This window comes from Gopherus evgoodei, chromosome 10 (assembly GCF_007399415.2).
Source record: "Gopherus evgoodei ecotype Sinaloan lineage chromosome 10, rGopEvg1_v1.p, whole genome shotgun sequence".
In the NCBI taxonomy this organism is placed as follows: Eukaryota; Metazoa; Chordata; order Testudines; family Testudinidae; genus Gopherus; species Gopherus evgoodei.
The window spans coordinates 27,861,014-27,883,059 of record NC_044331.1 but is presented as its reverse complement, the minus strand read 5'-3'; the positions used below and the strand labels follow the sequence as shown (position 1 = coordinate 27,883,059).

At 38.1% G+C, this 22,046-nt stretch overlaps 1 protein-coding gene across 4 annotated transcripts in view; it reads right to left on the bottom strand.

The window, feature by feature from the left end:
• MINDY2 (MINDY lysine 48 deubiquitinase 2) overlaps positions 1–22,046 on the bottom strand; it is a 96,353-nt gene that overhangs the window by 7,501 nt on the left and 66,806 nt on the right. For all 4 annotated transcript variants that reach the window (XM_030579029.1, XM_030579025.1, XM_030579028.1 and 1 more), the window contains exon 7: positions 2,769–2,942. In XM_030579029.1, the coding sequence (XP_030434889.1) occupies positions 2,769–2,942 (174 nt within the window). The remainder of the gene's footprint in view (positions 1–2,768; positions 2,943–22,046) is intronic.

Sequence of the window (22,046 nt, the reverse complement as noted above, 5' to 3'; positions counted from 1 at the left end):
GGCCTAGTAACTGGCTACACAGAACTGTAGGCTTGCTAAAGAGGAGGTTTTTCTGGGCAGATTTATCTAATCTCTGGTTAGTCCTCCTTTTGGTGTGGACTTGAGTTGTTTTGCTCTTTCCTTCATTATTGTGACTACAGACGAAGATGTCTGTAAAATAATTCTGCACTCTTGGGAGGCACTTGATATTTTCTGTCTGCCTTAAGAGAGCAATGGGGTGCATTTACCACACAGTTTTGGCAGTGTCCATGATAGCTTTGTTGACAGGGAGGGCTATTTTTCCTGCCAAAGAAGCATGAGGAATGTCCACTAACTTATGAGTCTGCTTCTGGACCTCCTCTATAGGGATTTGAAGGGCCTCAGATATCCTTTTTAATAAATATTGGAAGTCCTTGAAATTGTCCAATTATGAGGCCATTGGTAGCACTACAACCTCCTCAGGGGACAAAGAAGAGGGCCACTGGAGCTGGCAGGTGCCCTCTTGTTCCTGTTCTTCTATGATTTCCTGTTCTACCTGCAGTTGAGGCGGAACCAGGAAATCTCAATGGGTGGCCTTTGAGACTGATACTGTGGGTGAAACAAATCTCCTGGCAGTGGTGTTGGTCCGTCTGGCTAAAATTGGACTGAGCAGACAAGAGTCTCCAACAGGAAGGTCCCAGTATTTTTCCCGTGAAGAGTGTTTGGACTCTATCAAATGTCGAGGATTGAGGCAAGTAAAGATGCTACTGGTATGGATCTTCCTAACCACTTTGACTCTGAAGATAACAAGAAGAATGGATAACGCTGATTAGGGGGTGGTGATGCTGTGGCTCCCAGTGCATTAGGAACTGATGGTGCAGGACCAGTTAGTAGAGTCAGTGCTGACTGTAATGCTGAAGCCAACAATAAGGGAGATGAGGTAATATCTTTTATTGGACCAATTTCTGTTTGCAGAAGAAACAGGCTTTCAGGGTGCACAGAGATGAAGAAGAGCTCTGAAGCTCAAAAGCTTGTTTCTTCCACCAACAGAAGTTGGTCCAATAAAAGATATTACCTCACCCACCATGTGTGTCTCATATCCTGGGACCAACAAGGCTACAACAACACTGCAAACAGTAAGGGAGAGTGTAGATCCTGTTGTATCTGGAGATCAATTGGTGCTTAGTACTTGTTTGGTGCCTTCAGCAAAAGTGTTGTGGATTGGTGGTCTGGAACCAGGTTCTCTCAGGGCAGTATCACAATCTCAATTATGGAACAGGAGAGGCCCTTGGTGTGTGGCCTAGGTCAGGGTTAGCCCTGCTGCCAGGAGCATCAGTGCTGGGGCCAATTCACAATGCACCTATAGAGTACTAGGTAGATGATACTAGGATTAAACAAGGTCTTTTGTTAATGCAGTTTTCTGTGCTGGGTGCTTTGGTGCTATCCAGTCGGAATTGGCATGAGACTGGCAGAAATTGTTCTGGGCCAAGAGGTGTCAACAGATGTTAGGTGCTGTGGGCAGGTTTTCCTCTTAGACAAAGCCTTGGTAGATGTTCTGCCTCTCGGACTCCTGGAGCCTTGTGGGCTGTCTGAGGATGACACAGACCTCATGGCCTGGGGGTTGGGCAGTCACTGGGCTCTTGCAGGCTGTACTTTGGGGCTCTGAAGGCATGAGGAAGACCTGTAAACCAGTCTCTCTGTCTTCCCTGGCCTTAAAACAAAAAGACTTACAAATTGCCCATTTGCTGGGAATGTATGATTCTTTCAGACAATCAAAGCACTTTTGAATGTCAATCTGAGACTGTGATAATTCCCTCAGAAGGAACGGCGTTTCTATTGAAGAGAACCGGATGGTGTCATGCTGCTGTTGATTAATTCCTAAAGAACTAACAATAGCTACAGATAACCAGGTAATTATATTTATTAATGGACTAAGCTATGACTATGTAAACTGTGAAATCAGAGCTAGAACTATCCTAGTAGAGAACTGCTGGCAGTCTCTCAGGACTGGTCTACACTAGGGGTAGGAGGGGATCTATCTAAGACACGCAACTTCAGCTACACTATTCGCGTAGCTGAAGTCGAAGTATCTTAGTTCGACTTACCTGGCTGTCCTCACGGCGGCAAGTTGACCGCCGCAGCTCCCCCCTCGACTCCGCTTACTCCTCCTGTCAAGGTGGAGTACGGGCATCGATTCGGGGATAGATTTATCGTGTCTAGATGAGATGCGATAAATCGATCCCCAATAGATCGATTACTACCCACCGATCCGGCACGTAGTGTAGACGTGGCCTCAGACAATCAGGGCTCCATTTCTAAGCTGAAAGGATGTGAGAAGAACTGAGTAGTGGCTGATTAGCTTCTCCTTTATATGCCCTCACTGCAGAGCATGAGGATTGGCAGAGTGCACATGCACACATGGATACTACAGGCCAAAAAGTCTCCAATCTTGAGCTCTTGAGGCATATGCACACCATGAGTGGAATGTGCACACGGACAAGCACCCAAAGAAGTGAAAATACCATAGTATGATTTGTTTTTATGTTTTTAATAATGTATATTAATTCCTTAACATGTCAAATCTGACTTCTGGTACATGAACAGAACATGCTAAGAAATACTCATGTGAAGAGGTAACAGGAGAATCTTTGGAAAATGGGTTCATTTTTCCTAGAGAGCAATTTTCAAAAACAATCCGTGTCATCCTTACTCTGATCTCATTGAAGTCAGGGGTAGAACTTCCATTGACTTCATGGAACCACTTTGGAAAATCCTATCCTACAAAAGCTGAAGAAATGCAATAGATTTACCTGATCGATTTGATCTTGCTGCCCTCTATATACAGTTTCTGGGTCTGATGGAGGTCGAAGGTGGAATTCAGAGTCACAGAAATTTCCATCACCATCTACATTATGTAAACTTTCCCAGACAACTTTCTCTTCTGTAAGAAAACCCTGGTCTGTCACCAGCAGATAAAGCTGACCCTAAATGGAAAGATAATAAGGATAGAATCTATAAAAGGAATAAAAGTAGATCTTTACAATCTGTAACATTTACTCATTACTCCTGCTAAACTCCATGATTCGGTAAACCGAAAGACGATAATTGATATTTATGCCTATGTTTCAGATTTAAAACTATTTGTATACTTCTGTTACCACTACAGAATATTGAGATTTATATTAGTGCCCACTGCCATGGCACATTAGCAACTTACAGCAGTACAAAGAATCCATCACGGGAGGATAAAATCCCTGCATATTAACTAAGTTCCCATTCTCTATTACAATAAGCATAAAACATGGTCTTATAGTACTGTGCTCCAACACCAACTTGGGGTCTGAAATTACTTGATGAACAGGTTCCAGAGGTGTGGGCCCTTTGCTGAGAATACCTTGCTACCGGCAATGTAAATCCCAGGACACCAAAAAAAAAACCAACAGATTTTAACTCCCATGGCAAGACTTGGAGACGAGAGGATCTTCAAATAAGTGGGTCTCAGACCATTATTAGATTTATAGATGCTAATGCTTAAACTGCACCCAAATGCAAACAGATAGCCAATGCAGGTCATAGAGCACTTTTTTTTTAAATGAGCTCCGTCCAACTTAACGGGAGCTGCTAACTTCAGCAGCAGCTGAAGCTTTCAAGTCCCCTTTAGTGGTGCCCCAAGTAGAGCTTACAGCAGCTTTCCAGCCTTCACGTTATAAAGCCATGGCTCACTGTGACACTGTCCACATCAGATTATATATTATTTCTTTTATGGCAGTGTTAGAGGCCCCACCAAAATCAGAGTTAGTGTGCTAAGAGCTGTACAAATGCATACGAAATGATAATCCCTGCCCCAATAAATTTACAGCCTAACCAGACTAAACTATGAGTGGGATGCAAGTAATATGCCCATTCCACACAAAGAATTTACATACAGAACGATTAATTGACTTCCCCAAGTCATAAAAGAAGACTATAACAGATCCTGGAATCGAATCCAGATGTCCTGAATTCCAGTCATGTACCTTAACTTTACAATCACCCTCTCTCTCAAAGGAGAACAGTTTCAGCCAACAAGTCAAAAATATACAATAGCTGTCAGCTGAAAATTCAGGGCCAGCAATGGATTCAATACGGCCAGTGATAGCAAACTGTGCTTTTGAAAGGGTCAGATAAACAATTCTGCTAAAAGATACAGTGCTTCCCTTATCTATCATATCGGCTTAATCTTAAGTAGCCAGTCTGATCGCATCTAGTCTGCATTTTTGTTAGAAATTGACACCTAGTAGCTGAAAAAGAGCTGAGCAGCAGCATGAAGTAAAAATAAGGTTACATAGTGGGAAATTTATGACAGCATACAGAAATTTACAACTATAAACCAGCTCTTAGACACCTCCAGTAATTAAATTTAAACAGAAAAAAGTTTTACTTATCCATTGTTATGATTAACCAAAAAAGTTCTCATTAATCTTTTTCTTGGCAACTGATTTAATTAAGCAGAAGTAACAACGCACATGGTTCTCCCACTCTCAGCATAAATACATGACTGAATGTTAGGGACCAGATTTTATAACTGTGCATGCAAATGGTCAGTTAATTGTTTAAAGGGTCATTTGCATACTTGTCACCACTGTGCATGCAATCACAGTAATTCTACAGAAATATGGGTACTCACTTCTGTGACTGCAGATTTACCCGCACAATTATGGAATTGGAAGCAAGGGAAGATTTAAATACTAATATCCATTTTGTAACAAATTGTAATACTTTTTTTTTTTATTAGCCCTCCTCTACTTTTATTTCATTGACCACTTTTGTAATAATTGGGCCTAAAAATTTATCCTAATTGTAAGCTTAACTGTGGGAAAGTGGATAAAAAGTTTACAAAATGTTCCAATCACGTGTATCAATAAATGTTGATGGTAAAAGATGCAAAAGGGAGACAGACTGAATCTGTTCAAACAAGAAGGCCTATTGATATAACTCAAGTGTCAGGACCATGTCTGGTAAACAAGAGAAGAATGGAACTGGAACTCAAAAGAACATAAGAATGGCCATTCTTGGTCAGACAATTGGTCCATTTAGCCCAGTATTCTGTTATCTGCAAGTGGCCAGTGCCAGATGCTTCAGAAAAAACTAACAAAACTGGGCAATTTATCAAGAGATCAATCCCCTCTCATCCAGTTCCAGCTTCCAGCAATCAGAGCTTTAGGCACCCAGAGCAGGAGGTTGAGTCCCTGAGCATTTTTGCTGGTAGTCATTGACGGGCTTATCATTCATGAACTTATTGAATTATTTTTTGAATACAGTTATAGTTTTGGTCCTCACAAGATGCCCTGGCTATAAGTTCCACAAATTGACTGTGATTTGTGTGAAAAAGCACTTCCTTATATCTGTTTTAAATCTGCTGCCTATTAATTTCAGTGGGCGACCTCTGGTTCATGTGTTATGTGAGAGGGTAAATAATACTTCCTTTTTCACTTCCTCTACCCCATTCATTATTATAGACCTCTATTATATCCCCCCCTCAGTTGTTTCTATTCCGAGATGAACAGTTCCAGTCTTTTTAATCTCTCCCCAGATAGAAGCTGTTCCATACCCCTAATAAGTTTTGTTGCCCTTCTCTATACGTTTTCCAATTCTGTCTTTTCTTATTTATTTATTTTTTTTAAAAAGATGAGGCAACCAGAACTACACACAGTAGTCAAGATGTGGGCATATCATGAATTTATATAGTGGCATGATGATATTTTCTATCTTACTATCTATTCATTTCCTAATGGTTCCTAACATTGTTAGCTATTTTGATGGCTGCTGCACATTATGTTGAGTGGTAATAGCTAATTTAGACCTCACCATTTTGTATGTGTAGTTGGGATGATGTTTTCCTATATGTATTACTTGGCATTAATCAACACTGAATTTCATCTGCCATTTTCTTGCTCAGTGACAGTTTTGAGACACCCTTTGTAACTCTTCTCAGTTAGATTTGGCCTTAACTATCTTGAGTAATTTTGTACAGTCTGAAAACTGTGCCATCTCACTGTTCACCCCTTTTTCCAGATCATTTATGAATACGTTGAACAGCACTGCTGTCAGTACAGATCCCTGGGGGATTATGCTATTTACCTCTCTCCCCTGTGAAAACCGAACATTTATAGCATTTGTCTCCTATCTTTTAACCAGTTACTGATCCATGAGAAGATCCTTCCCTCTTATCCCAGGACTACTTACTTTACTTAAGAGCCTTAGGTGAGGGACCTTGTCAAAGGCTTTCTGAAAGTCCAAGTTGCTATATCCACTGGTTTACCTTTGTCCATGTTTGTTGACCCCCCCTCAAAGAATTCTAATAGATTAGTGAAGCATAATTTCCTTTTACAAAAGCTGTATCAACTCTTCCCCGACATATCCTGTTCATCTACTTGTCTGACAATTCTGTTCTTTATTACAGTTTCAATTTACCTGATAGTGAAGTTAAGCTTACCAACCTGTAATCGCCAGAATTGCATCTGGAGCCATTTTAAAAAAATCAGCATCACATTAGGTATCTGCCACTCATCTGGTACAGAGGCTGATTTAAGTGATAGGTTACATACCATAGTTAGGCGTTTTGCAATTTCATATCTGAATTGCTTCAGAACTCGAGTGAATACCATCTTGTCCTGGTGACTTATTACTGTTTAACTTCTCTTTTCTCCAGAAAGGACAGTTTTTACCATTTTAAATACCATCTAAGGCCTGGTCTACATGTAAAATTTAGGTTAAAAAATCCACATCCCCCAACTGCCATAGCAATGCCAACCTAGCCCCTACGATAGATGAAGCTAGGTTGACAGACGAATGCTTCCATTAACCTAGCTACCATTGCTTGGGGAGGTAGCGTTCCTGTAGCAAAGCAAAAACACCTTCCATCACTGTAGCCTGTATCTACACTATGATGTTATACCAAACACAGCTATGGCACTACATAGCATAGCAATGGCCTAAATGATAGTGAAACAAGGGTGGTGGCAGGGGTAGGTTCCTTTTTAAAAACTCTCTCCAGCTATAGGGATCAAGCTACTTTAAAATGAAAGCCTTATTTAATACTTAATATTTCAAATGTTTTAAGTTTCTTTTCTGTATCTTTAATAAAAGGTTAAAAGGATGTTTAATGATGTGTTTGCCATGGTACCAAGAAGGCTGAGGGGGCTGTATCTCAAACCTTGTTTAAAATTGTTTAATGCTGGACAATTACAGGGGCACGTTAACACTTTTGACTCTCAGGCCCATTTATTCTAACAAAATTAATGTACCAACATGATTATGTTCATGAACTTTTTCAAACTGGATAAAACCAAACCAAAAAAGTTTTATATTTCCATCCGCTGTTTTAAATAATGCAGTATAATCTGTCATAATATATATTACTGTAATTAGAAAAACAAATTGAAAGAGGAATGCACATCTTAAAATAATATAGACAAGTCTGTTAAATGCAAATGCATTGTAGAAATTTGAATTATATTTATTCAGCAGGTTAAACTCCCACACTGCTGAAGTTTTATATGGCTACTATTGATCAATTCACTGCAATTCACTTTTCTGCATTCTAATGTTATAACCAAGGAGTGCCACCTTAGAAAACAGTTTGGAGCAATATTTCAAGAGTCTAGAGTAATGCCTGAGATGGTGAGAAATAACTTGTCCTACAACAATGGTTGAGTGAAGGGAAGGTGTCTAGGAAAACTATGGAACTGAGAAAAAAAATCTCTCCCAAAGTCACCAAAAATACTGAAATTCAGAAAAAGTTAGACAAAATTTCAGTTTCTGTCCAAGTTTTGCATCAGATATACATTACACAATTGTTTTATGTACAAGTGATAAAATATATATATTCTAGGGCTGCAGATTAATCGCAGTTAACTCATGAGATCAACTCAAAAAAATGAATCACAATTAATCGCAGTTTTAATCACACTGTTAAACAATAAAATACCAATTGAAATTAAATATTTTTGGATGTTTTTCTACATTTTCAAATATATTGATTTCAATTACAACCCAGAATACAAAGTATAAACTGCTCACTTTATATTATTATTTTTATTACCAATATTTGCACTATAAAAAGGACAAAAGAAACAGTATTTTTCAATTCACTTCATACTGCAGTGCAATCTCTTTATTGTGAAAGAGCAACGTACAAATGTAGATTTTTTTTGTTACGTAACTGCATTTAAAAACAAAACAATGCAAAACTTCAGTGCCTACAAGTCCACTCAGTCCTACTTTTTGTTCAACCAATTGCTAAGACAAACAAGTTTGTTTACATTTACGGGAGATAATACTGCCATTTCTTATTTACAGTGTCACTAGAAAATGAGAACAGGCAAGATATGCTAAATATCCATATGCCCCTTCATGCTTCGGCCACCATTCCAGAGGACATGCTTCCATGCTGATAATGCTTATTTAAAAAACAATGCATTAATTAAATTTGTGACAATGCCTTGGGGGAGAGTTGTATGTCTCCAGCTCTACTGTACCTGCATTTCTGCCATATATTTCATGTTATAGTAGTCTCGGATGATGACTCAGCACATGTTGTTCATTTTAAGAACACTTTCGCTGCAGATTTGACAAAATGCAAAGAAGGTACCAATGTCAAATTTCTAAAGATAGTTACAGCACTCAACACAAGGTTTAAAAATCTGAAGTGCCTTCCAAAACATGAAAGGGATGAGGTATAGAGCATGCTTTCAGAAGTCTTAAGAGAAACACTCCGATGCGGAAACTACAGAACCCAAAACAGGAAAAAAAAACAAAAAACAAAAAACAAAACACCTTCTGCTAGTGGCATCTGACTCAGCTGATGAAAATGAACATCCGTCAGTCCTCACTGCTTTGGATCATTATTCAGCAGAACCCATCTCAGCATGGAAGCATGTCCTCTGGAATGGTTGTTGAAGCATGAAGGGACATAAGAATCTTTAGTGCATTTGGTATGTAAGTATCTTGCAATGCTGGCTAAAACAGTGCCATGGTCTCACTTTCAGGTGACATTGTGAACAAGAAGTGGGCAGCATTATCTCCTGCAAATGTAAACAAACTCGTTCATCTGACCGATTGGCTGAACAAGAATCGGGACTGAGTGGACTTTTAGGCTCTAAAGTTTTACATTGTTTTATTTTTGAATGTAGTTATTGTTTGTACATAAATCTACACTTGTAAGTTCAACTTTCATGATAAAGAGATTGAACCATAGTACTTGTATTGAATGAACTGAAAAATACTATTTCTTTTGTTTTCTGTGGTGCAAATATTTGTAATAAAAATAAAGTGAGCACTGTACACTTTATATTCTGTGTTAAAACTGAAATCAGTATACTTGAAAATGTTGAAAACATCCAAAAATATTTAAATAAATGGCATTCTATTATTAACACTGTGATTAATCACACGATTAATCATGATTAATTTTTTTAATCGCTTGATAGCCCTAACATATTCCATCTTTGAACCCTTGTACAAATGTATTTGATCCTTTATTTATTACAACCATCCGGTTTTAATTGATATAGTACACTAGTTCATTTTTTAATGAAGTATTGGCTCACATTAAATGAAGTTGCAGATTTTATTCAGAAAGGCAAATAAAGGTGTAAATAAATCTTCTAAAATGACACAATATGAAGTACAACTTGAGAAAAATACTTGACTATTTACATGCTTTAGAGATGTTCTTCAAACAGGAAGGATGATTTCTGTTTTTTTAAGGGGACATTTTAGGGGTCTTTGAACAGTAAAAGATTTTTGTGACAAGTTCAGTTATCCAATTATCAATATTAAAAAATATTTCATAACCTCTATGGATATGTCTACACAGTAATAGAAAACCCAAAGGTGGCCCAGGTCAGCTGACTCAGACTTACAGGGCTTGGGCTCCAGGGCTGAAAAAATTCGGTGTAGACATTTGGGCTTGGGTTGGAGCCTGAGCCCTGCGACGGTTGTGAGTCCCAGAGCTTGGGATCCAGCCCGAGTCCAAACATCTACACAGTAATTTTTAGCCCCACAGCTGACCTAGGCCAGCTAGAGCCATGGCATGGATCTTTTATTCCTGTGTAGCTGTTCCCTATTAGACTAAAACTAAACATTTGTTAAACTATTTATTTGATGCTGGAGAACTGTTTCAAGCTTGAAGAAAATATTCGCTACTCTTTTTTTTCTTTTGCTTTAAAAACTGCAATTTAATAGGTGTATATAAATCATGATTATCTTCAAATTGCAGATATTTTACCTTATAATAAGACAAACATTTTAATACACTATTTCCTGCTCTAAGGTGAGAAACTACTTTGGATTTTACTGATCCATCTAAGCAGGATCACTGCAATTGGCTAGTTCAAAAATAAACTGGTTCACATGAGCAAAGCTAAGCAAAGCACAAAATGGGATAAATAACTACTAGTTGCAGGAAGATGGGGAAAGTCTTCTTCTAGCCACCTGTCAGTTATAGGTCCAACTTAAATAGATCTCATGATTTTAATTATTCTGCAGTTACCCAAAAACAACTCCCTAGAGGCCTTTATGTATATTGCCATTGTTCAGGTCGTCTTTGGTGTCAAGAGGGAAATGAGTGCCAATCTTGCATATGGCACTGAGAGGCAATGAGCAAACCACAAAAGCAAGGTCAGGCTTGACCATCATGTACTGTCAGTTGTGCTGCTCCTGTGTTATAGCCATAATTTGGCTACTGAACTAAATGGAGCATCAGTCTTTACATAGCAACACAGGAACTGCAATACTGGAAATATTGTTTTTAACTTGAGACAGTGACAATCTGAAATTTGTGGTGTATAACCAGTAATACAAATGTACAGTTGATTTATGAGGTAGTCTTAGCATGTTTCTGGCAACAATATAGTGGAGAAGATTGTCATATAATAGATGAAACTGAAATTAATTCCTATCCTCTGTATTGTAATTTTCTTCCTATCTTCTTTTATAAGAACTGTGATCATGTCTTCCCCCTTTCCAAGCTAAAAGAAAAAATTTAAATTGCAAATATTGCCCAATAGTTTAATCTGACAGGTGAATACTAGCATATTTTAATCTAATCTCCTTGAGAATGAGGATGCATTCACCAAGGATCTGAATCTGGAAGCAAAACTCTTTCTTGAACTCAATTCTTGTATATTAGTTGAATGTACTGCCATTCTGTTGGGTGTCGTTTCTCATATATTTCTATTACAACCTCTCATAACAACTCAAATTGATGTCATAAAGGGGAGAGGTTTCAAGAATCCTGCAATTTTTTAAGAGCCATGTACACAGGCAATTCAATTTTTATTGACTGGTGAATTGTATTTTGAAGCTATTGATCTTGAAAACAGAAATAATGATGAGATTGGGTTGTAACAGCATAGTCAATGGCATAAGGATATATGTCTGGAACACAAGAAGTTTCTAGTTCATGTGATCAATCTATTTAAGTAATTGTGGCCTGCTTTTTGGGCCATGCTTGCTGAGAGTCTACAATGCATTATACATAATTAGTATGGATGTTTTTATCTGAATTGTGATCGAATGTTAAGAATTCACTGTTTATAAAAATATGAAATTAAAAAAATACAAAGATGAAGACAGTCTGATACAGTAATGTTTTAGAAATATACATTTCAAGGGCTATAAAGCTAGCAGTGAACATTACTATATATTGCAGTAATAGCTGTTATCAGAAAGGGTATAGAAGAGAAGGGTTTAAAAAATTAGTCACAGGCACACAAATGATATTTATTTTTAGCAGATACTAAGCCTATTGAATAATTATGAAATATTAAATATTTATCCTGGAACTCTAAGCCTTCATATATTCATAAGAATAAGAACATAAAAATGGCCCTACTGCAGTGGTCCCCAACCTTTTTGTGGCCAGTAGCACATTCAGGTTTTCTGAACAGCATGGCAGGCATCAACAATTTTTCAAGGCTTATTTTGTATTTGTTCATTAAATAATACAAAAAAATCATATTTATTATTACATAATATATGATTCCAGAGAGAAGAGAGAAGCCGCGAGGACAGAGAACACCGGTGCCTGCAGCCCCCGAGTTCTCTGTCCCCGGCAGGCGCAGGGCCGCGGCTTCTCTCCCCTGCTGGGCACTAGGTGGGCACACATAAATGTCCCAGCAGGCGCCATGGCGCCCGCGGGCACTGAATTGGGGACCATTGCCCTACTGGGTCAGACCAAAGGTTCATTTAGTCCATTATCCTATCTTCCAACAGTGGCCAATGCCAGGTGCCCCAGAGGGAATGAACAGAACAGGTAATCATCAAGTGATCCATCCCCTGTTGCTCATTCCCAGCTTCTTGCAAACAAACAGAGGCTAGGGACACCATTCCTTCCCATCCTGGCTAATAGCCACTGATGGACCAATCCTCCATGAATTTATCTAATTCTTTTTTGAACTCTGTGATCTTGGCCATATGCACACAATTTAGCTCATACATAAAAGGCTCAAGTGCAAGTTTTAATAATGTTTGTCTGAGGAACCATCCAATACTTTTCTGTTTGTAGATAAATAATCTGATAAATGCAAGGACAATGAGCATAGGCTGTGGTATGTCAAACAACAAGTACTCTGTTAACATGAATATACTACTTTTACATTTCTTCTTGCAGTTACCTTTATGTATTGATTGGCAATGCACCTATTGGTTCTATTGGTTTGCATGACACTTCTAACAATTAATTCCATACACTGATTACTTGTTATAAAAGTGATTTATAAAAATTTTTACACAGTAATTTCTGTTTTGTTTATATATTATAAGGCCAATAAGCAAATTTCAGTCAGCCTGGAAAACTGAAAAGTAAAACTACACTCTGTCCTGAAGGGCCTGATCCAGAGCTCAGTGAAGTCAATGGAAATATTCCCATTGACTTCAATGATATCTGGATCAGGATCCATGGAGTATTACAAAATTTCTATATATTGAGCTGAACAAACAATTATTTTGGAAATAATATAGTTGAGTATCTAGTTAAAGTAACTATCAGACAATTGAGAAAAAGACAGAGAGAGAAGTATACTTGTTTTTTGAAAGTACTATAAACGTTTGATTTGATGGTCCTGATCTTTAAGAATAAAAATAGTACTTAAAAGAAGTACTATTACCAGACAAGCAAAAGTATTTGAACAATTTAAATGATATTCAGTGCCAAATGGCATTAATGTTGTGTCTAATCTCTCAGACACAAATAGCTCACTACTTTTACAGAGATAAATCTATTGATGCTTAAAAAGGAAAAATTGTAAGTGTCTCTATGATGTATATGTAGAATTTGGATAAATACTGTGCAGATTTCTTAACACAGAAAGAAAATATCTTTTTAACCTACATAAAATCACCACAAAACAAACTTGACAGTCCATGCAGGAAATTAGTTTCCTGTTACTTTTCTGTAAAGCAAACAGAGTGCGTAAGCAGTCATATCAAAGGGAAACAGTCCAACTGAACTAAGATATCTTACCAGAGCCCCTCATTACAGTCCTGTTTTTCCTTGATTTGGGGGATTATCATTTGCTGTACTTATTATCTGTGTAATGGAAAGCAGAAGCAAATCTCAAAAAAAAAAATCACATCTTTAACAGTTTTAAAATACTATTGCACAATCAAAGGCCACAAAACAAAAAGTTGTTAGAAAGTTAAGGCTAGGGGACAGAAGAGATGAATGTTCAAGTGTAAATGTACCAAAAAAACTCCCCAAAAACTGGTGCAAATTATCCTCAAAGTGATTAGGAAACTGTCTTTAGTTTTATAGAATTGCCAATATATTCTCCCTATTATTTTATGCAATAAATTGGAATTTTCCCACCAATTGACACACACACACACACACACACACACACACACACACACACACACACACACACACAGTATAACATCTCTATGAACACAAGCAGAAACATGCACAAAGAAAACATCACAATATTCATTTAAGCTTTTAACTTAATAAGCAATGTCAGGTAACAGAGTATGAAGAATCATATACACTAGATTTTAATAATACAGTTTTCCATAGCAGGAACATTAAAATTTGGCTAAAAGACTTAAGTTATACAAGCCTATATTCCTTATATGTTCCAAACTCTATTCATCAAATTAGGCTTGCACTGGTAGTTTTTGTGTGTAAATTTGAACAAATTATAAAAGGTCTGCGTGTGACATCCAGAGTATTAGAACTTTTATAAACAGATAAAACAAAATCCAGTTCTTTGGAGAGGGAAACAATTTCTTTACTCTCTCATGTTAAACCTCTGACAAAGGCAATATTAGCTCCCTTCTTACAATTGCTGTTGCTGTATTTATTAATGTCTTCCTTTTAATGCGAAGGATGTGACTGAAAACTAAAAATATATTATTGACTGAAGAATGCTTGTTAATATACTTTTGCAGTCACGGGTCATTTAACACATTGACTAATTAAAGTGACACTGTAGTTATCAACATGAAATTAAAATAAAATATCAAGAGATGTCTATATATTGCATAAAAGCACAAAGTGCGAGGATATCAATAAGACTGATATTTTAATATTGTTTAACTCTCCAAACAGTAATATACAACATGGTTCCCTGTCATCATATAGGGCAAACAGTGCAAAGCTTATGTTTTCCTCTACATTTTGTTTCTTTTTGTGTTCATATGTCAAGGACTCTGTTAAACAGGTGCAAAAGACAGTCCAGATGACATCTTCATTCTGTAGCCAGTGTAGGATTCTATTCTTAAAAAAAAAAAAAAAAAAAAAAAAAAAAAAAAAAAACCTGCTAGCATGTGTGTGTTGTGTCTAAACTACCTAAGTATATCAGTGCAACTTGCACTATGGATGAACACCCAATGCAGAATGCAACATTGCAGAGAATCCATAGTATCCATCCTATTTTGGGAAATCACAGTTCACTATGTCTACAAACAACATTCGCTGAAAACTGTTGCACTCACACTGAACCGCAGGCAACTATCCCACAGCTCCAAGCCAATTTCTATTTACTGCTTCATCCAGTTTTCTATTTGTAAAATGTAAAGTGTCTAAATGTGTATACACATACAAACTGAGTAAAGTTTTCAGAAGACCATAAGTGACCTAGGAGCCTAAGTACCCAAGTGACTTCTGAAAAATGGAAATTGGATACGTTTGTAAGTTGTCTTTATGCAACAATAGATATAAGCATGATTTTACAAGTTAAATGAGCAGGCTTGAGGAAACTTGGGATTTGGTGGAACAGTTATATTGAACTGGTGCAGCTTCAACGCCAACAAAGTCAGACTGTTTTAGCACTGCAGTGGAGCACACTGATCTGACACAGAGTACAATGGTGGTGAGTTTTGCTCTGAGCATGAGCAACTGCCACAGTGCTAGTCAGGGATGCTGGAATAACTTGAGTAGTGGAACTGCCGAGACCCAAACTGTGAACCCTGTAGATAATGGAAACAACTTCAAGTCAGGGGTTGCGGCAGCATCCCCAGTTCCAGCTAGTACTCTTTGTGAGCTGCTGCAAGCACTTTATGTGGAGATGAGGTTGCTAGTGTATGCAACTGTGCATGCAAAGCTAAAATTTCTCTAACGTAAACAAGGCCACGAAATGCAACAAGTCACCTCTGCAATGCACGTTAGCTGAAATAACCTAAGAAATTTAAATCCCACCACTTCTCCTGCATTTTGGTCTCATATGACAATACACTATACTTGGTTGGAAAAAATAAGTTTTTAAAAAAATATTTATATTCCACTATGGAAGCACTAGTTACAACTAGGGTGACCAGACGTCCCGATTTTATCAGGACTGTCCTGATATTTGCTTGTTTGTCCCACGTCCTGACTGATGTTCGGTCGGGACACTGGACAAACAAGCAATTTTGCCCTCTGCTCTCGCCCTCCCCACTCCGCCTCCTCGTTCCCCCACTGGATCCCTCCTCAAATCCCCGCCTTGGTCCCGCCTCTTCCCCAAGCACATGGCATTCCTCCTCCCTCCCAGGTTTGCACACAGGCCATGGCCAGGGCCAGGACCGCAGCGTGGAGGCTACTCCAGCCCTGAAGCCTGCGGGACAGCGTGGTGGGGCCAGGGGCAGCACAGAGCGGGCAGGGCCCGGGTGGGCAGGGAGTGGAGACAACCATGGGGTGGACATGCTCCTGCCGGAAGGGGCTGGGCCCAGGCCTGGCTGCCTGGTTCACCCCCTGCCTGGATGGGTCCCAGAGCTCCCCATGGCCGGGTCGGGGCTGCCCAGGGCGAGTGTCCCAGGCGGGGCGGAGCAGCCCCTGCTGTGAGGCCGGACTGAGCGATGGAGCCCAGGAGCGGCTGGGCCGGGAGCTGCAGGAGGGGCCCAGAGCACAGCTCAGCTGCAGAGCTCGGAGCCCAAGCTGGGACCGGGAGTAAGGGGATGGGGGAGCTGGGGGTGTATCCGGGGTCAGAGCCAAGAGTTGGGTTCAGACGAGGCTGTGCCACTGCGGCTGGGGGGCGGAGGAGGGGCTCTCCGGCTTTTTTTTTTTTTTTGGCTCCGCCACCGGCTTTTATTTTTGCTCCGCCCCCCTGCGTCCTGATATTTCATCTTTGTCATCTGGTCACCCTAGTTACAACTCAACTCCATAGTTAAAGCTGAGTTCCATTTTGCACTTAAAGAGATTCTACCTTAATTTTTTATGAAAAACACCATATCCTCTCCTTACAGAATTTACTTTTTGAGTGTTGGATTAATTTTCTGAGCATTTAAAGTAAATCCATTAGAGTTAACAATTAAAAACTGGATCCTATAAAAAATTAGTACCTCTGTCTTTTCTTTATTCTGAATGATTTTAGCAGAATACAGACACTTCAAAATTCGTATATAATTAAAATTCTTATATTTGAAATTATGTTAAATTATTAACAATTGTATTTATTTATTAGGGTTATGTAGGCTACAGCCAGGCTCGAATCAGCCACTCAGGTAACTTAAGTGCATTGTGTCATCAAGGGTAATTGGAGATGAGCATATATTTCAGGCTTCTTTGAAATACAGTAAATCAATTGCATCTCAACCTCAAAATTCAAGAATGATGTTGAGTTTTGGGAACAACCCAAACACTCAAAAGCTTTATAGCAAGGTTGACATGTTTAAGTTACCAAAGCTATCAAGAATTGTTCTTTCAAAAAGATTACCACTGCAAACTCCTGTACTAACTTACAAAAAGGTTAGCATTCCAATATTCAGGTAGCTTCAGGTTTTGGGAGATTACCCATTTGCTATAATTGTGATTTAAAGATGGCTAATCTGTACTGGCTATTAGTAGCCAGGTCTCAAAATATAAGGCTTTGAGAACATGGGACCAAAAAAAAAAAAAAAAAAAAAAGGCAGCCCAGGCCACAACCTGGGGGCTAGATATTAGGAAACCCAGAAGATAGAGCCCCTTTCACACAGTACAGCAGTATGACTACCACCATCACTTCCCTCTCCTCCTGTCAGCTATTACAGTACTGCTGCAGTAAAGATAATTAAAACTTGCAGAGATTACACTAAATCCAACTGGAGGATACAACAGGACAGATGCGAGACCTTAAGGCAAAACTTCATAGTTGTGACTTTGTGTATTTGGCACATACAGAAAATAGTCTCGAAGGCCCTCAGATGCCACAGAGTTGCTCGGATTTTTAGCTAGGATTAGAGTCCAACTCCATTTTGAACCTCCTTGGATTGAAAAAGTAATGATGTAGTGATTTAACCACTGCTTGTCCAGAATGGACAGATTTCTGACTTTTTAGGGATATGATAATAAATGGAATAAGAATTTCTCCACTGAGGAAATCGGGGCAGTTTCTTGAATATCCTGCAAATGCTTCAACATGGCTAAGAGTCTTTCCTAAATACAGAAGCATGATTTAAAATGTAGAGTGGTGAGGAGGTCCAGAAACTAAGAGCCTTGGAACATTACAAAGTGGGCCCAGTAGCTGGAAGCGAGGAGACTTCAGTGATTTTGAAATACAAGAATCCTGGCCTGTATCTCTGAAACACCTTAATGGTCAGATTTCCCAGAAAGGACAGAATTTAATTTCCCAACTTCATCTTTGTTTATACGGGACAACAGGATCTGATTTCAGTAATTGTTCCTGCTTGGTTTACCACCAAAGAGCAAGATTACTAAAAATAATGTTTGGGCCTATTGCAAGGCCTGAACTTTCTGTTTAGCTGATGAGACATTTTCAGCAAGGTCATTCGTGGCTTTATAAAGTCTCCCTGAAAACATGTCCCTCCCTATACAGAAAGAGCACAAGCTTGAATTAAGCAGTGATTTAGTATCTTGTCCAAAAGCAAAGCCATGGGGACTCTTCTCAACAATGCAAGGAAATCCATAATAAGGGGTGGTTAAAAAAAAACAAAAAACATTCTGAGCTCATATCATAGAGGTAAGAGGAGGATAAACTATAATGAATTGACAATTTGTGGAGAGAAGAAGCAGCAGCTGTTTCAGGAGAAGCCAAGAGCTCTCCTTTCTACCATTTTATTAGGTATGTAGGCTATGTAGAAAGAATGAACTGAGATGGTTAGATGGGTTGATGTAGACCCATAAGATTTTATAAGGACTTAATCAACTCTTTCAAGTAGATCGTGGGGCGGGCTTTTACTTCAATGGGATCCAAGCAGCCACCACAAACTATTTTGAGGACTGAGAACCAGCATTTCACATTAATACTGGGGAGCTTAAGCTTGGTAGCATTAGCAGGAAAGGCAAATTCAATGTCACGAGCATGTTACAAAGATATTTTCTGATAGACACAGATGAATTGCATTCTTAGCTTTTTCTTCCTCTACTATAAGCTAGAGTTCTCTTGTAACAATGTATAAGTAGCAGGTTTAATTCTACGCATTTTAGTAATAATTTCAGCATAAACAGGAAATTCATCCAGAAGTTATTAAGTCCTTCAGTACATCTTAAGACATGGAAGACTCAACAACCTTATTATCATCATCATCCTCTACCAGGTTCTCAGAGGATAAGAGAAAGGAAGGCACTTTTATCATCGGATGATTAACTCTTCATAGTTGTCCCCAGTGAGATTTTCCTTATCAGAGTTTGGCTGAGATGAAATTGAGGTAATGCTCTTGGGAGGTAGGTACAAAAAAAGAAAAAAAAATAGTGCTAGCCTTTGTAGAAGAAGCTGGTGTTTCTCTGTCTTAATGGTAGGCTGAGTAAGAGGTCTTGTCTGTACCTCATTTCCACAACTGAATTATCTATAATGAAAACTAAATTGAGTAGAAAGAACAGAGGTGCATTGTGTCCTTTCTGGAAATTAGAAATAGACTGAGCAGAATTTCCTACCTCTTCTGTAGGTTTCTTTGCTGCCAAGACAGGACTGTCAGAACTCCTAGCTGATCTTGAAGTCAAAGGTCGTGGAACAGCAGGGAGCTCCAAGTCAGTGTCACCTGATGGTTTGAAGTCCTCAGAGCAACAGAGGCAAATAGACCCAGCAGCTGTGGGTTGAAGAGGCACTCTGCAAGTTAGACATTTCTTGTCCCCTTTTCTCATTGTATTTGTTGACTCAGAGTAACTTTTTTATTTTTCAGCCATGACAGAGAAAGGGTACTTTTATGATGTACTCTGAACAAAAACTGGAGAATTTAGGAGACAGTATGTGAACAAGAATCCTGGAGGCCAAATTTTTTGGAGCAATTTGATTGATCCGTGTCACTTGCATGACAAGAATGACTGACAAGCATTCTGCACTGGTGTAGCAGAGACTGCAGAATGGAATAAATATTTTAATATTTAATTTTCAAGACCTCTAGTGTATTTTATTACTCGTTTGTAGCATATTGGCAAGTTTAGCTTCACACTCAGTAAGTGGGAAGGAACATAAAACTGAACATGGGAACAATATGAGAAAGATAGTGGATTTTTGAACCTCAAAACTCATCTCCCCCAAAACTGTTTGTAACATACTCTGTGCACTGGAAGCTAGCAATAATATCTACGTGTTAGGAAGTACGACAAAAGTTACATCCTCATTTTCAGTTATACCAATTCAATCATGCATCCTTCAAGTTACAACAGCCTTAAAATTCTGCTGCTGACTATACTGCACTTCAGCCAAAGAAATCCTGTTGGCTTAAATTATATTTAAATGTTTTGTTCATCTCATAATTGTAGAGTAAACATTTCTATCACTTCTCAATTAGAACAGAAATCTGATGCGTGAAAGCAGCGCTGGCTTACTGCTGCCAAGATTTGGAGGTCAAGCATAAACATTAAGAGCAGATTGTGTTACTGAGTAGCAGATCAGTTTTTATTTATTTGTATGACCATATTTTTTAGCATCTTGTATTTTGTTTCAATAGATAACTGAAACTCATATAGTAGAAATAAATGTGGCCACAATGACAACAACAACAAAGACTATGTGATTAGTTTTCATCAGTATGCGGCCTTTACAATAGTGTCTACCCTCCTGCTTAGATCACCTCATATATAGAAGAATGCTTTTCTCATTGTCTCCCAAAAGTCTCATGTAAAAATAACTAGTTTGTTGATAATTTGGAAGTTAAGATGCTTTCTTGTCAAATTTTATATCATAAGAAATATATGCCCTACACTAACTTCCTTTGAAGGGATTATAAAATGTTCCAGCTGACTTGTAAAGCTATACATTATATTGGCCCTTCTTGTTTTAAAAACAACTGAATTTGCATTGTACTCTTCTAATCAAACAAGGTTTCTTATGTTCTGTAGTGCCAGTTTAAATTTCTGGAAAAGTGAGTCATTCAGTAAAGGGCTTACCAGCCTTTAGAGATCATCAATGTGGGGGAAAAAAAAGTAGTGTTAAAGACTGTGGCCAAAGTTTTCAACATTATGTGCCTGAAGTTAAACATCTAAATCTATATAATGGCACAAAAGTAACTGATGGGATATTCAGCATTCCACAGCATTTGTCACTCCTGTTGAAACAACTGACACCCTAGCTTGAAATGTTTTGCATACAAGACATTCCAAGTCATGCTACTGTACTATTTACATTTATTTATACTAAGCACTAAAGAATTTTACATTAAGGGAACTAAAACTGAAGCTGGACTTTACTTACTAGAGGCTCACTAACAATAACCCACTGATATCTCACTGTTAATTTCTGATTTTCTGAATTAGCAAGTGTAAACAAGTATAATGCATCAACATGCACCTTGTTCATTTATTTTATAGCTGTATTTTAGCTTAAATTATTCGCTGCAGTAGTTTTCTAGAAAATAATAAGCCTCAAATCTTTAAGACACTCCCTTGAAAGTAACATCTGCTTTCCACCAAGATAAACAGAGATGAACATATATAACATAGTAAATGTATCGATTAGCATGCCAGCTTTTGTCTAACATAAAACAAATTTGAGTCACATTTTTGAAGTAAGTTAGGCATGCACAATCTATCTGCACATATCTAATTTACGTGCAGGGCCTATAGGTCACACATGCCGTTACCCAACTAATTATCTGTATGCATACATAAATACCTGATTTGGACATGTATACTAGGTATGTCTATGAATATTTTAATTATGCACAAACTGAACGTAACAGCATATTATACTTTGAAAGAATTGTTCAGTACACAATTATTGCCAGCATGTACAGTATTATAAGCAATTGATAAGGAATCTGCTCCCAATTAAGAAATCCTTAGAAATCAAACACGTTTTATTCATGAAGCTTTCTAGCACATTTCCAAAGTGCCTACTGGGATCCTTCGTGGATGAATTATCGGTTCTACTGGGACAGCTCTTTTATTAGCTCACTCCGTTTTAAAATGTGAAAACAAATAGTTGATTTGTAAATGTGCACATTAGACTTTAATAACCCATGCTGGGAAATTATTCAATCACACTTCACTCAGAAAAAGTAATTTACTATTTATATTATGAAAAGGCAAAAATTAAAAATGATATGAAATGTACACAATATATAGTGGAATCTCGCAAATTCATGGAAATGACTGGGGTGAGGGTCCTCTGTGAATTTGTAAAAAGTAAGTAATTAAAAACAAGGATAATGAAACACAAAATGTACTTTGATAATTAAATAGGTATACTTTA